Source organism: Heptranchias perlo, unplaced genomic scaffold, assembly GCF_035084215.1.
Source record: "Heptranchias perlo isolate sHepPer1 unplaced genomic scaffold, sHepPer1.hap1 HAP1_SCAFFOLD_66, whole genome shotgun sequence".
Taxonomy (NCBI): Eukaryota; Metazoa; Chordata; class Chondrichthyes; order Hexanchiformes; family Hexanchidae; genus Heptranchias; species Heptranchias perlo.
Window position 1 is genome coordinate 4,097,780 of NW_027139688.1, and position 15,116 is coordinate 4,112,895.

General features: G+C 56.6%; 1 protein-coding gene across 1 annotated transcript in view; it reads right to left on the reverse strand.

Annotated features, from left to right (window-relative positions):
- Window positions 1-4,114: 4,114 nt before the first annotated feature.
- Window positions 4,115-15,116, reverse strand: part of LOC137318189 (E3 ubiquitin-protein ligase ZFP91-like) — a gene marked incomplete at its 5' end in the record, with an annotated part of 41,333 nt that continues 30,331 nt past the window's right edge. Inside the window, 3 exons of the mRNA XM_067981147.1 lie at window positions 4,115-5,948; window positions 13,173-13,272; window positions 13,946-14,060. Coding sequence (XP_067837248.1) covers window positions 5,630-5,948; window positions 13,173-13,272; window positions 13,946-14,060 — 534 coding nt within the window. The remainder of the gene's footprint in view (window positions 5,949-13,172; window positions 13,273-13,945; window positions 14,061-15,116) is intronic.

The window sequence follows — 15,116 nt, forward strand, 5'->3', positions numbered from 1 at the left end:
ATCTGGCATGTCTTGCAGAGGTTGCCGTGGCAGGTTTGTGTGGTGTGGTGGACGCTGTTCTCCTGAAAGCTGGGTAATTTGCTGCGAACGATGGTCTGTTTGAGGTCAGGTGGCTGTTTGAAGGCGAGTAGTGGAGGTGTGGGGATGGCCTTAGTGAGGTGCTCGTCATCATCGATGACATGTTGAAGGCTGCGGAGAACATGGCGTAGTTTCTCCGCTCCGGGGAAGTACTGGACGACGAAGGGTACTCTGTTGGTTGTGTCCCGTGTTTGTCTTCTGAGGAGGTCTACGCGATTTTTCGCTGTGGCCCATCGGAACTGTCGATCGATGAGTCGAACGTCATATCCCGTTCTTATGAGGGCGTCTTTCAGCGTTTGTAGGTGTCCATCACGTTCCTCCTCGTCTGAGCAGACCCTGTGTATTCGCAGGGCCTGTCCATAGGGGATGGCCTCTTTGACGTGGTTGGGGTGGAAGCTGGAAAAGTGGAGCATCGTGAGGTTGTCCGTGGGCTTGCGGTGGAGTGAGGTGCTGGGGTGCCCGTCTTTGATGGAGATTTATGTGTCCAAGAAAGAAACCGATTCTGAGGAGTAGTCCATGGTGAGCTTGATGGTGGGATGGAACTTGTTGATGTTATCGTGTAGTCTCTTCAGTGATTCCTCACCGTGGGTCCATAGAAAGAAAATGTTATCGATGTATCTGGTGTATAGCGTTGGTTGGAGGTCCTGTGCAGTGAAGAAGTCCTGCTCGAACTTGTGCATGAAAATGTTGGCGTATTGGGGTGCGAATTTGGTCCCCATGGCTGTTCTGTGTGTTTGGGTAAAGAACTGGTTATCGAAGGTGAAGACATTGTGATCCAGGATGAAGCAGATGAGTTGTAGGATGGCGTCTGGAGATTGGCTGTTGGTGTTGAGTACTGAGGCTGTTGCAGTGATGCCGTCATCGTGGGGGATACTGGTGTATAGTGCCGAGACGTCCATCGTGGTGAGAAGTGTTCCTCGTTCAACTGGTCCGTGGGTACTGAGTTTTAGTATGAAGTCTGTAGTGTTGCGACAGAAGCTGGGGGTTCCCTGTACGATGGGTTTCAGGATGCCCTCGACGTATCCAGAGAGGTTCTCACACAGGGTTCCGTTGCCTGATACGATAGGACGTCCGGGTGTGTTGGCTTTGTGTATCTTTGGGAGGCAGTAGAAGTCTCCCACGCGGGGAGTACGTGGGATGAGAGTGCGTAGGATGCTTTGAAGGTCTGGATCGAAGGTCTGGATCAGTTTGTTGAGCTGGTGTGTGCATTCTTTGGTCGGATCTGCGGCTAACCATCTGTAGTGTTCCTGGTTGTCCAGTTGTCGGTATGCTTCTTTACAATAGTCCATTCTGTTCTGTATGACAATGGCTCCTCCTTTGTCCACTGGTTTGATGACGATGTTACGGTTGGTCTTGAGAGCGTTGATGGCGTTGCGTTGTGCTCGGGTGACATTCTGGACTGTCTTGAGTGCGGCTGATGAATCTGGCATTGACGCATTTCCTGACAGCTTGAGCATACATGTCAAGCTTAGGGCAGCGACCCTCCGGAGGAGTCCAGTTTGACTCCAAACTCATCAAACCAGCGGACAAAGGAGGAGCCATCATCATACAGAACAGAATGGACTATTGCAAGGAAGCATACCGACAACTGGACAACCAGGAACACTACAGACGGTTAGCCGCAGATCCAACCAAAGAACACACCCATCAGCTCAACAAACTGATCAAGACCTTCGATCCAGACCTTCAAAACATCCTACGTGCTCTCATCCCGCTCACTCCCCGCGTGGGAGACTTCTACTGCCTCCCAAAGATACACAAAGCCAACACAGCCGAACGTCCTATCGTATCAGGCAACAGAACCCTGTGTGAGAACCTCTCTGGATACGTCGAGGGCATCCTGAAACCCATCATACAGGGAACCCCCAGCTTCTGTCGCGACACTACAGACTTCCTACAAAAACTCAGCACCCACGGACCAGTTGAACCAGGAACACTTCTCACCACGATGGACGTCTCGGCACTATACACCAGTATCCCCCACAATGACGGCATCGCTGCAACAGCCTCAGTACTCAACACCAACAACAGCCAATCTCCAGACGCCATCCTACAACTCATCCGCTTCATCCTGGATCACAATGTCTTCACCTTCGACAACCAGTTCTTTACCCAAACACACGGAACAGCCACGGGGACCAAATTTGCACCCCAATACGCCAACATTTTCATGCACAAGTTCGAGCAGGACTTCTTCACTGCACAGGACCTCCAACCAACACTATACACCAGATACATCGATGACATTTTCTTTCTATGGACCCACGGCGAAGAATCACTGAAGAGACTACACAATAACATCAACAAGTTCCATCCCACCATCAAACTCACCATGGACTACTCCTCAGAATCGGTTTCTTTCTTGGACACACGAATCTCCATCAAAGACGGGCGCCTCAGCACCTCACTCTACCGCAAGCCCACGGACAACCTCACGATGCTCCACTTTTCCAGCTTCCACCCTAACCACGTCAAAGAGGCCATCCCCTATGGACAGGCCCTGCGAATACACAGGAGCTGCTCAGACGAGGAGGTACGCGATGGACACCTGCAGACGCTGAAAGACGCCCTCGTAAGAACGGGATATGACGCTCGACTCGTCGATCGACAGTTCCGATGGGCCACAGCGAAAAATCGCATAGACCTCCTCAGAAGACAAACACGGGACACAACCAACAGAGTACCCTTCGTCGTCCAGTACTTCCCCGGAGCGGAGAAACTACGCCATGTTCTCCGCAGCCTTCAACATGTCATCGATGATGACGAACACCTCACTAAGGCCATCCCCACACCTCCACTACTCGCCTTCAAACAGCCACCTGACCTCAAACAGACCATCGTTCGCAGCAAATTACCCAGCTTTCAGGAGAACAGCGTCCACCACACCACACAAACCTGCCACGGCAACCTCTGCAAGACATGCCAGATCATCGACACAGATACCACCATCACACGAGAGGACACCACCCACCAGGTACATGGTTCATACTCCTGTGACTCGGCCAACGTTGTCTACCTCATACGTTGCAGGAAAGGATGCCCCGGAGCATGGTATATCGGCGAGACCATGCAGACACTGCGACAACGGATGAACGGACACCGCACAACAATCGCCAGACAGGAAGGTTCCCTCCCAGTCGGGGAACACTTCAGCAGTCAAGGACATTCAGCCTCCGATCTTCGGGTAAGCGTTCTCCAAGGCGGCCTTCGAGACACACAACGCAAAATCATCGAGCAGAAATTGATAGCCAAGTTCCGCACCCACGAGGACGGCCTCAACCGTGATCTTAGGTTCATGTCACGCTACATGTAACCCCACCAGCCAAAAAAGTTATGTTTTTAATACAACTGGTCATTCTCTGCGTCTCTTTCTCTCGGTCTTTTTGTTCTGACCGCTTGTGTATTCAGTAGTCTGGGATGTAATGTTTCGCTGTCTGAACACCATCCACTCCTTTGATTATATCTATGCCAAGGTGTGATAACGAGCAGATGGAAAGATTATCTGTAATCACCAGGCATTGGTCTCTGACTATATATGCTGTGCATTTACGGAATCCTACACTCACCTGACGAAGGAGGAAAGCTCCGAAAGCTTGTGATTCCAATAAAGCTGTTGGACTATAACCTGGTGTTGTTAGACTTCTGACATTTGTCCACCCCAGTCCATCACCGGCATCTCCACATCATGTTTTGTAGTGAGACCAGTTACTTTCTCGCTGGGCAGATGAGCAAGTTGACGCTGGTCTCTTGTTTCCAGCCTGCGATATCAGATTACTCGTGAACCGGGAGGAGCCAGTTGCGGATTTCCTCATTTGACTGCGCACGTGCGAAGGCCAGAACCTGGTCCTCGATTTCACCACCAGCAGGGAGCGTTGCTCAGCTCTCTGTCCATTTTTAAGCAATTTCTGGACCAATCATGGGTCCTTACAGCAAGCAGAGAGACGAGACTTTCACGACCTCCGGCTGGGGCTGGACTTGATCACAGGTCCCCCGAGGGTGAAGACAGTTAGGAACTTGAATGAGCAAACACGTGTAATTAGCAGGAAGGGATATGACGAAGATTTTATTGTGATATAATATTTTAGTACGGTAATACAATTACAAGAAGCTGACAGTGCCCGTCCATGAAGCAGCACCTAGTACTGTGGGATTCAGGCATCATTACTGACTGTACAATTGCCGGTAACTGTCACTATTTACAAATCCTGAAAATAGGACCAAAATCTTCAAAAACAAACTACATTCTTCTCATTTTTATTCAAAGAATCTGGCAATAGAAAAGATAAGGGGGAAGGGGAGGGGAGCTGAGGGGAGGGGGGAGGGGGGCGAGGGGGGGCCGAGAGGGAGACAGGGGAGAGGCGGGGTAGAGAGGATGAATCACTGGGAGATTCTGCTATCGTGTCCTGTTGTGTGAGATTCTCCATGGAGTCAGACCCAGTCGAACATTCAGGTAACTGGAAGTGGGGCAACTTTCACAGTTTCACTGAATATTCTGCTCAGAAACACAAGAGCTCACAGCTCAAGTCAGGACCAGCGGAACCCAACCCTCCGCCCCCCCCCCCCCCCCAGTCTGTAGTTAGAGAGCCCCTTCTCTCCACCCCCCCCTTCCCCCCGCCCCAGGGTCCCGAGGACAATTCTCGAGCCCTCACCCAATCCAGGCCAGAGACCGAGCCTGGGCCTTTCCTGACAGAGTGGCTCCGTTGCAGTTACTCATTGGATAGGTAGGGGGAGATCCAGAGGGGAGGGGAGGGTGGGGGGAGATCCAGAGGGGAGGGGAGGGGAGAAGAGATCCAGAGGGGAGGGGAGAGGAGATCCAGAGGGGAGGGGAGGGGAGAGGAGATCCAGAGGGGAGGGGAGGGGAGAGGAGATCCAGAGGGGAGGGGAGAGGAGATCCAGAGGGGAGGGGAGGGGAGAGGAGATCCAGAGGGGAGGGGAGGGGAGAGGAGATCCAGAGGGGAGGGGAGAGGAGATCCAGAGGGGAGGGGAGAGGAGATCCAGAGGGGAGGGGAGAGGAGATCCAGAGGGGAGGGGAGAGGAGATCCAGAGGGGAGGGGAGAGGAGGAGGGGAGATCCAGAGGGGAGAGGAGGGGGGGAGATCCAGAGGGGAGGAGGGGAGAAGAGGGGAGGGGAGATCCAGAGGGGAGGAGGGGAGAAGAGGGATGGGGAGGAGGGGAGATCCAGAGGGGAGGAGGGGAGAAGGGGAGATCCAGAGGGGAGGGGGAGGGCGAGGCCGGATTCAGCTGTGAATGTCCACCAGGAACTGGGCCCCTCCCCCAACCACGGGCTCCTCCAGCCCCCCTCACCCCAGCCGGTCGGTGATGAGGGGGACCCTCGGTCGGAGATGCGGGGACCCTCGGGACAGCCGGTCGGTGATGAGGGGGACCCTCGGTCGGAGATGCGGGGACCCTCGGGACAGCTGGTCGGAGATGAGGGGGACCCTCGGTCAGAGATGCGGGGACCCTCGGGACAGCCAGTCCTAGATGGCCTTTCTCTCTTCTGCCTCAGGCCGCCGTTGAATGCCTGGTGTGCGATCTGTGTCATGTAAGCAGCGTTAAGTCTCCTCGGCTGCCAGGCTGGTGCCCTCCAATCCACCCTCGCCAGGCAGATGACACGATGCCATAAAGTACACACTCTCGCTGAAGCTGGAACAGACCCCAAAAGCTCCACTTGCCTCCAGAGCCTCCAGATTGTTGACAGAGACCAGCGTCTCCGGGTGGCTCTTGCTCTTGTGAGCTGACACATTGTCCTTTTTCTCAAACCTCTTCCCGCAGATCTCGCAGGAGAACTGATAGCCGGACTCGGCATCGTGTTTCTTCATGTGCCAGTTCAAGGAGGCTTTCTGTCTACAGGTAAATCCACAGATCTCACACCTAGAGAGGGAGAGAGAGAGAGAGAGAGGGTCAGAAACACAGGGAGAGAGGGGGAGGGGGAAAGAGTCAGAAACACGGGGGGGTAGGGGGGGGAAGGAGGGGGAGGGGGAAAGAGTCAGAAACACGGGGGGGTAGGGGGGGGAAGGAGGGGGAGGGGGAAAGAGTCAGAAACACGGGGGGGTAGGGGGGGGAAGGAGGGGGAGGGGGAAAGAGTCAGAAACACGGGGGGGTAGGGGGGGAAGGAGGGGGAGGGGGAAAGAGTCAGAAACACGGGGGGGGAGGGGGGGAAGGAGGAGGAGAGGTCAGAGACACAGGAGAGAGCGTCAGAGACCGGGAAGAGAGCGTCAGAGACACGTGAAGAAGAGCGTCCGAGACACAGTGGAGATGAGGTCAGAACAGAATGAGAGCGTCAGAGACACCGGGACTGAGAGGAGAAGGGAGGTCAGAGACACAGGGAGAGAGCGTCAGAGACACAGGGAGAGAGCGTCAGAGACACAGGGAGAGAGCGTCAGAGACACAGGGAGAGAGCGTCAGAGACACAGGGAGAGAGCGTCAGAGACACAGGGAGAGAGCGTCAGAGACACAGGGAGAGAGCGTCAGAGACACAGGGAGAGAGCGTCAGAGACACAGGGAGAGAGGCGTCAGAGACACAGGGAGAGGGCGTCAGAGACACAGGGAGAGGGCGTCAGAGACACAGGGAGAGGGCGTCAGAGACACAGGGAGAGGGCGTCAGAGACACAGGGAGAGGGCGTCAGAGACACAGGGAGAGGGCGTCAGAGACACAGGGAGAGGGCGTCAGAGACACAGGGAGAGGGCGTCAGAGACACAGGGAGAGGGCGTCAGAGACACAGGGAGAGGGCGTCAGAGACACAGGGAGAGGGCGTCAGAGACACAGGGAGAGGGCGTCAGAGACACAGGGAGAGGGCGTCAGAGACACAGGGAGAGGGGGTCAGAGACACAGGGAGAGGGGGTCAGAGACACAGGGAGAGGGGGTCAGAGACACAGGGAGAGGGGGTCAGAGACACAGGGAGAGGGGGTCAGAGACACAGGGAGAGGGGGTCAGAGACACAGGGAGAGGGGGTCAGAGACACAGGGAGAGGGGGTCAGAGACACAGGGAGAGGGGGTCAGAGACACAGGGAGAGGGGGTCAGAGACACAGGGAGAGGGGGTCAGAGACACAGGGAGAGGGGGTCAGAGACACAGGGAGAGGGGGTCAGAGACACAGGGAGAGGGGGTCAGAGACACAGGGAGAGGGGGTCAGAGACACAGGGAGAGGGGGTCAGAGACACAGGGAGAGGGGGTCAGAGACACAGGGAGAGGGGGTCAGAGACACAGGGAGAGGGGGTCAGAGACACAGGGAGAGGGGGTCAGAGACACAGGGAGAGGGGGTCAGAGACACAGGGAGAGGGGGTCAGAGACACAGGGAGAGGGGGTCAGAGACACAGGGAGAGGGGGTCAGAGACACAGGGAGAGGGGGTCAGAGACACAGGGAGAGGGGGTCAGAGACACAGGGAGAGGGGGTCAGAGACACAGGGAGAGGGGGTCAGAGACACAGGGAGAGGGGGTCAGAGACACAGGGAGAGGGGGTCAGAGACACAGGGAGAGGGGGTCAGAGACACAGGGAGAGGGGGTCAGAGACACAGGGAGAGGGGGTCAGAGACACAGGGAGAGGGGGTCAGAGACACAGGGAGAGGGGGTCAGAGACACAGGGAGAGGGGGTCAGAGACACAGGGAGAGGGGGTCAGAGACACAGGGAGAGGGGGTCAGAGACACAGGGAGAGGGGGTCAGAGACACAGGGAGAGGGGGTCAGAGACACAGGGAGAGGGGGTCAGAGACACAGGGAGAGGGGGTCAGAGACACAGGGAGAGGGGGTCAGAGACACAGGGAGAGGGGGTCAGAGACACAGGGAGAGGGGGTCAGAGACACAGGGAGAGGGGGTCAGAGACACAGGGAGAGGGGGTCAGAGACACAGGGAGAGGGGGTCAGAGACACAGGGAGAGGGGGTCAGAGACACAGGGAGAGGGGGTCAGAGACACAGGGAGAGGGGGTCAGAGACACAGGGAGAGGGGGTCAGAGACACAGGGAGAGGGGGTCAGAGACACAGGGAGAGGGGGTCAGAGACACAGGGAGAGGGGGTCAGAGACACAGGGAGAGGGGGTCAGAGACACAGGGAGAGGGGGTCAGAGACACAGGGAGAGGGGGTCAGAGACACAGGGAGAGGGGGTCAGAGACACAGGGAGAGGGGGTCAGAGACACAGGGAGAGGGGGTCAGAGACACAGGGAGAGGGGGTCAGAGACACAGGGAGAGGGGGTCAGAGACACAGGGAGAGGGGGTCAGAGACACAGGGAGAGGGGGTCAGAGACACAGGGAGAGGGGGTCAGAGACACAGGGAGAGGGGGTCAGAGACACAGGGAGAGGGGGTCAGAGACACAGGGAGAGGGGGTCAGAGACACAGGGAGAGGGGGTCAGAGACACAGGGAGAGGGGGTCAGAGACACAGGGAGAGGGGGTCAGAGACACAGGGAGAGGGGGTCAGAGACACAGGGAGAGGGGGTCAGAGACACAGGGAGAGGGGGTCAGAGACACAGGGAGAGGGGGTCAGAGACACAGGGAGAGAGGGTCAGAGACACAGGGAGAGAGGGTCAGAGACACAGGGAGAGAGGGTCAGAGACACAGGGAGAGAGGGTCAGAGACACAGGGAGAGAGGGTCAGAGACACAGGGAGAGAGGGTCAGAGACACAGGGAGAGAGGGTCAGAGACACAGGGAGAGAGGGTCAGAGACACAGGGAGAGAGGGTCAGAGACACAGGGAGAGAGGGTCAGAGACACAGGGAGAGAGGGTCAGAGACACAGGGAGAGAGGGGTCAGAGACACAGGGAGAGAGGGTCAGAGACACAGGGAGAGAGGGTCAGAGACACAGGGAGAGAGGGTCAGAGACACAGGGAGAGAGGGTCAGAGACACAGGGAGAGAGGGTCAGAGACACAGGGAGAGAGGGTCAGAGACACAGGGAGAGAGGGTCAGAGACACAGGGAGAGAGGGTCAGAGACACAGGGAGAGAGGGTCAGAGACACAGGGAGAGAGGGTCAGAGACACAGGGAGAGAGGGTCAGAGACACAGGGAGAGAGGGTCAGAGACACAGGGAGAGAGGGTCAGAGACACAGGGAGAGAGGGTCAGAGACACAGGGAGAGAGGGTCAGAGACACAGGGAGAGAGGGTCAGAGACACAGGGAGAGAGGGTCAGAGACACAGGGAGAGAGGGTCAGAGACACAGGGAGAGAGGGTCAGAGACACAGGGAGAGAGGGTCAGAGACACAGGGAGAGAGGGTCAGAGACACAGGGAGAGAGGGTCAGAGACACAGGGAGAGAGGGTCAGAGACACAGGGAGAGAGGGTCAGAGACACAGGGAGAGAGGGTCAGAGACACAGGGAGAGAGGGTCAGAGACACAGGGAGAGAGGGTCAGAGACACAGGGAGAGAGGGTCAGAGACACAGGGAGAGAGGGTCAGAGACACAGGGAGAGAGGGTCAGAGACACAGGGAGAGAGGGTCAGAGACACAGGGAGAGAGGGTCAGAGACACAGGGAGAGAGGGTCAGAGACACAGGGAGAGAGGGTCAGAGACACAGGGAGAGAGGGTCAGAGACACAGGGAGAGAGCGTCAGAGACACAGGGAGAGAGCGTCAGAGACACAGGGAGAGAGCGTCAGAGACACAGGGAGAGAGCGTCAGAGACACAGGGAGAGAGCGTCAGAGACACAGGGAGAGAGCGTCAGAGACACAGGGAGAGAGCGTCAGAGACACAGGGAGAGAGCGTCAGAGACACAGGGAGAGAGCGTCAGAGACACAGGGAGAGAGCGTCAGAGACACAGGGAGAGAGCGTCAGAGACACAGGGAGAGAGCGTCAGAGACACAGGGAGAGAGCGTCAGAGACACAGGGAGAGAGCGTCAGAGACACAGGGAGAGAGCGTCAGAGACACAGGGAGAGAGCGTCAGAGACACAGGGAGAGAGCGTCAGAGACACAGGGAGAGAGCGTCAGAGACACAGGGAGAGAGCGTCAGAGACACAGGGAGAGAGCGTCAGAGACACAGGGAGAGAGCGTCAGAGACACAGGGAGAGAGCGTCAGAGACACAGGGAGAGAGCGTCAGAGACACAGGGAGAGAGCGTCAGAGACACAGGGAGAGAGCGTCAGAGACACAGGGAGAGAGCGTCAGAGACACAGGGAGAGAGCGTCAGAGACACAGGGAGAGAGCGTCAGAGACACAGGGAGAGAGCGTCAGAGACACAGGGAGAGAGCGTCAGAGACACAGGGAGAGAGCGTCAGAGACACAGGGAGAGAGCGTCAGAGACACAGGGAGAGAGCGTCAGAGACACAGGGAGAGAGCGTCAGAGACACAGGGAGAGAGCGTCAGAGACACAGGGAGAGAGCGTCAGAGACACAGGGAGAGAGCGTCAGAGACACAGGGAGAGAGCGTCAGAGACACAGGGAGAGAGCGTCAGAGACACAGGGAGAGAGCGTCAGAGACACAGGGAGAGAGCGTCAGAGACACAGGGAGAGAGCGTCAGAGACACAGGGAGAGAGCGTCAGAGACACAGGGAGAGAGCGTCAGAGACACAGGGAGAGAGCGTCAGAGACACAGGGAGAGAGCGTCAGAGACACAGGGAGAGAGCGTCAGAGACACAGGGAGAGAGCGTCAGAGACACAGGGAGAGAGCGTCAGAGACACAGGGAGAGAGCGTCAGAGACACAGGGAGAGAGCGTCAGAGACACAGGGAGAGAGCGTCAGAGACACAGGGAGAGAGCGTCAGAGACACAGGGAGAGAGCGTCAGAGACACAGGGAGAGAGCGTCAGAGACACAGGGAGAGAGCGTCAGAGACACAGGGAGAGAGCGTCAGAGACACAGGGAGAGAGCGTCAGAGACACAGGGAGAGAGCGTCAGAGACACAGGGAGAGAGCGTCAGAGACACAGGGAGAGAGCGTCAGAGACACAGGGAGAGAGCGTCAGAGACACAGGGAGAGAGCGTCAGAGACACAGGGAGAGAGCGTCAGAGACACAGGGAGAGAGCGTCAGAGACACAGGGAGAGAGCGTCAGAGACACAGGGAGAGAGCGTCAGAGACACAGGGAGAGAGCGTCAGAGACACAGGGAGAGAGCGTCAGAGACACAGGGAGAGAGCGTCAGAGACACAGGGAGAGAGCGTCAGAGACACAGGGAGAGAGCGTCAGAGACACAGGGAGAGAGCGTCAGAGACACAGGGAGAGAGCGTCAGAGACACAGGGAGAGAGCGTCAGAGACACAGGGAGAGAGCGTCAGAGACACAGGGAGAGAGCGTCAGAGACACAGGGAGAGAGGGTCAGAGACACAGGGAGAGAGGGTCAGAGACACAGGGAGAGAGGGTCAGAGACACAGGGAGAGAGGGTCAGAGACACAGGGAGAGAGGGTCAGAGACACAGGGAGAGAGGGTCAGAGACACAGGGAGAGAGGGTCAGAGACACAGGGAGAGAGGGTCAGAGACACAGGGAGAGAGGGTCAGAGACACAGGGAGAGAGGGTCAGAGACACAGGGAGAGAGGGTCAGAGACACAGGGAGAGAGGGTCAGAGACACAGGGAGAGAGGGTCAGAGACACAGGGAGAGAGGGTCAGAGACACAGGGAGAGAGGGTCAGAGACACAGGGAGAGAGGGTCAGAGACACAGGGAGAGAGGGTCAGAGACACAGGGAGAGAGGGTCAGAGACACAGGGAGAGAGGGTCAGAGACACAGGGAGAGAGGGTCAGAGACACAGGGAGAGAGGGTCAGAGACACAGGGAGAGAGGGTCAGAGACACAGGGAGAGAGGGTCAGAGACACAGGGAGAGAGGGTCAGAGACACAGGGAGAGAGGGTCAGAGACACAGGGAGAGAGGGTCAGAGACACAGGGAGAGAGGGTCAGAGACACAGGGAGAGAGGGTCAGAGACACAGGGAGAGAGGGTCAGAGACACAGGGAGAGAGGGTCAGAGACACAGGGAGAGAGGGTCAGAGACACAGGGAGAGAGGGTCAGAGACACAGGGAGAGAGGGTCAGAGACACAGGGAGAGAGGGTCAGAGACACAGGGAGAGAGGGTCAGAGACACAGGGAGAGAGGGTCAGAGACACAGGGAGAGAGAGGTCAGAGACACAGGGAGAGAGGGTCAGAGACACAGGGAGAGAGGGTCAGAGACACAGGGAGAGAGGGTCAGAGACACAGGGAGAGAGGGTCAGAGACACAGGGAGAGAGGGTCAGAGACACAGGGAGAGAGGGTCAGAGACACAGGGAGAGAGGGTCAGAGACACAGGGAGAGAGGGTCAGAGACACAGGGAGAGAGGGTCAGAGACACAGGGAGAGAGGGTCAGAGACACAGGGAGAGAGGGTCAGAGACACAGGGAGAGAGGGTCAGAGACACAGGGAGAAAGGGTCAGAGGGGGAGAGTCAGAAACACAGGGAGAGAGGGGGAGAGGAGAGAGTCAGAAACACGGGGGGCAGGGGGGGGGGGGGAAGGAGGAAGAGAGAGGGAGAGAGCGAGAGATGAAAGCATAAAATTACAAAGCGATATTGATAGATTCGGTGAATGGGCAAAACTGTGGCAAATGGAATTCAATGTAGACAAATGTGAGGTCATCCACTTTGGATCAAAAAAGGATCGAACAGGGTACTTTCTAAATGGTAAAAAGTTAAAAACAGTGGATGTCCAAAGGGACTTCGGGGTTCAGGTACATGGATCATTGAAGTGTCATGAACAGGTGCAGAAAATAGTCAATAAGGCTAATGGAATGCTGGCCTTTATATCTGGAGGACTGGAGTACAAGCGGGCAGAAGTTATGCTGCAGCTTTACAAAACTCTGGTTAGACCGCACCTGGAGTACTGTGAGCAGTTCTGTGCACCGATATTGGCCTTGGAGGGAGTGCAGCGTAGGTTTACTAGAATGATACCCGGACTTCAAGGGTTAAGTTACGAGGAGAGATTACACAAATTGGGGTTGTATTCTCTCGAGTTTCGAAGGTCAAGGGGTGATCTGATCGAAGTTTATAAGATATTAAGGGGAACGGATAGGGTGGATAGAGAGAAACTATTTCCGCTCGTTGGGGATTCTCGGAGTCGGGGCACAGTCTAAAAATTAGAGCCAGACCTTTCAGGAGCGAGATTAGAAAACAGAGGGAGAGGGAGAGGGAGGCGGAGGCGGAGCAGATCAGAATTCCCCCCGATACTCACTGCAATGGTTTCTCTCCAGTATGAATGCGTCTGTGTACCACCAGGTTCTTGTCAGTCTTGAAAGCTCTGCCGCAGTATTCACAGATATAATTCCGCTGGTCTGGAAACAAAGCCCAGTGTGAATGTCCGAGGAAGGCAGGAGACTCCTGATGTACCTGCAGGTTGGGACAGAGTGGGACCGAGGTGGGACGGGAGTGGGGATGAGCTGCTCGTTTAAGACTGAAGCTTTAAACGGTGCAGCCCCTCCTCCTCATGGCAACAGAAAGCGGCTACTTCAGGTCACCGTGCTGATCAGCAGCTGGTGTGGGAAGGGTCAGCCTGGCTCACTGGGCAGCACTCCGACCTCGAGTGCACAGTCCAGGCCGACACTCCCGGGGCAGCTCCGAGGGAGCGCCGCCCTGCCGGGGAGGGGCAGCTCCGAGGGAGCGCCGCCCTGCCGGGGAGGGGCAGCTCCGAGGGAGCGCCGCCCTGCCGGGGAGGGGCAGCTCCGAGGGAGCGCCGCCCTGCCGGGGAGGGGCAGCTCCGAGGGAGCGCCGCCCTGCCGGGGAGGGGGCCGTCTTTCAGGAGGACACAAAAGACTCGACGGCCACTATTAAGAGCAGGAGGAGAGGTGGTACCAAGCCAGGACTGGGCTACAATTCTCCAGAGAGGTGGGCGTAACGGTGACGATGGGAGTGATCTCCAGCGACAAGCCACGTGATGGAGTGTGACAGCAGTGGGAGATTGACAAAGGCTGGGGGGGTTTCCCCACGGACTGGCCGAGCCCCACTTACCGCTGTGTAACTTCTCGTGCTCTTCCATCTGTGTTTTGAACCGGAAGATGCGTCCACAGGTCGGGTAGGAACAGGCAAAGCTTCTCTGCAGTATGTGCTGGTACTTGATGTGACGCTGCAATAAGAAAACAGAGCAAGGTGAGAGAGGGTGGGCGTGGAGGGTCAGAGAGGGAGGGAGAGGGAGGGAGGGAGAGGGAGGGAGGGAGAGGGAGGGAGGGAGAGGGAGGGAGGGAGAGGGAGGGAGAGGGAGGGAGAGCGTGTGGGCGGCAGGCGAGTGGGAGCGAGAGACAGCAGAGGCAATTCGATAAAGGAACTGCATGGTAGTGTCATGACTAAGGTCAGCATGTGGAGTCAAGGGACAGGTAGCAGAACGGATAGCAAGCTGGTTACAGAGCAGTAACGGTTAAGAGCAGCGACTCAGACTGTCAAAATGTGGGAAGTAGTGTTCCACAGGGATCATAGAAACGTGGAAAATAGGAGCAGGAGTCGGCCATTCGGCCCTTCGGGCCTGCTCCGCCATTCAAAATGATCATGGCTGATCGTCTAACTCAGTACCCTGTTCCCGCTTTTTCCACATGTCCCTTGATCCCTTTAGCATTAAGAAATATATCGATCTCCTTCTTGAATACATCGAATGACTTGGCCTCCACTGCCTTCTGTGGTAGAGAATTCCACAGGTTCACCACCCTCTGAGTGAAGACATTTCTCCTCATCTCGGTTCTAAATGGCAAAACCCGTATCCTGAGACTGTGACCCCTGGTTCTGGACTCCCCAGCCATCGGGAACATCCTCCCTGCATCCAGTCTGTCTCGTCCTGTTAGAATTTTATATGTGTCGATGAGATCACCTCTCATTCTTCTAAACTCGAGTGAATATCGGCCGAGTCGACCCAATCTCTCCTCATACGTCAGTCCTGCCATCCCTGGAATCAGTCTGGTGAACCTTCGTTGCACTCCCTCCATGGCAAGGATATCCTGCCTCAGATAAGGAGACCAAAACTGCACACAATACTCCAGATGTGGTCTCACCAAGGCCGTGTATAACTGCAGTAAGACATCCCTGTTCCTGTACTCAAATCCTCTTGCAATGAAGGCCAACATACCATTCGCCTTCCGAACTGCTTGCTGCACCTGAATGCTCGCTTTCAGCGACTGGTCAAATGTAAGGAATC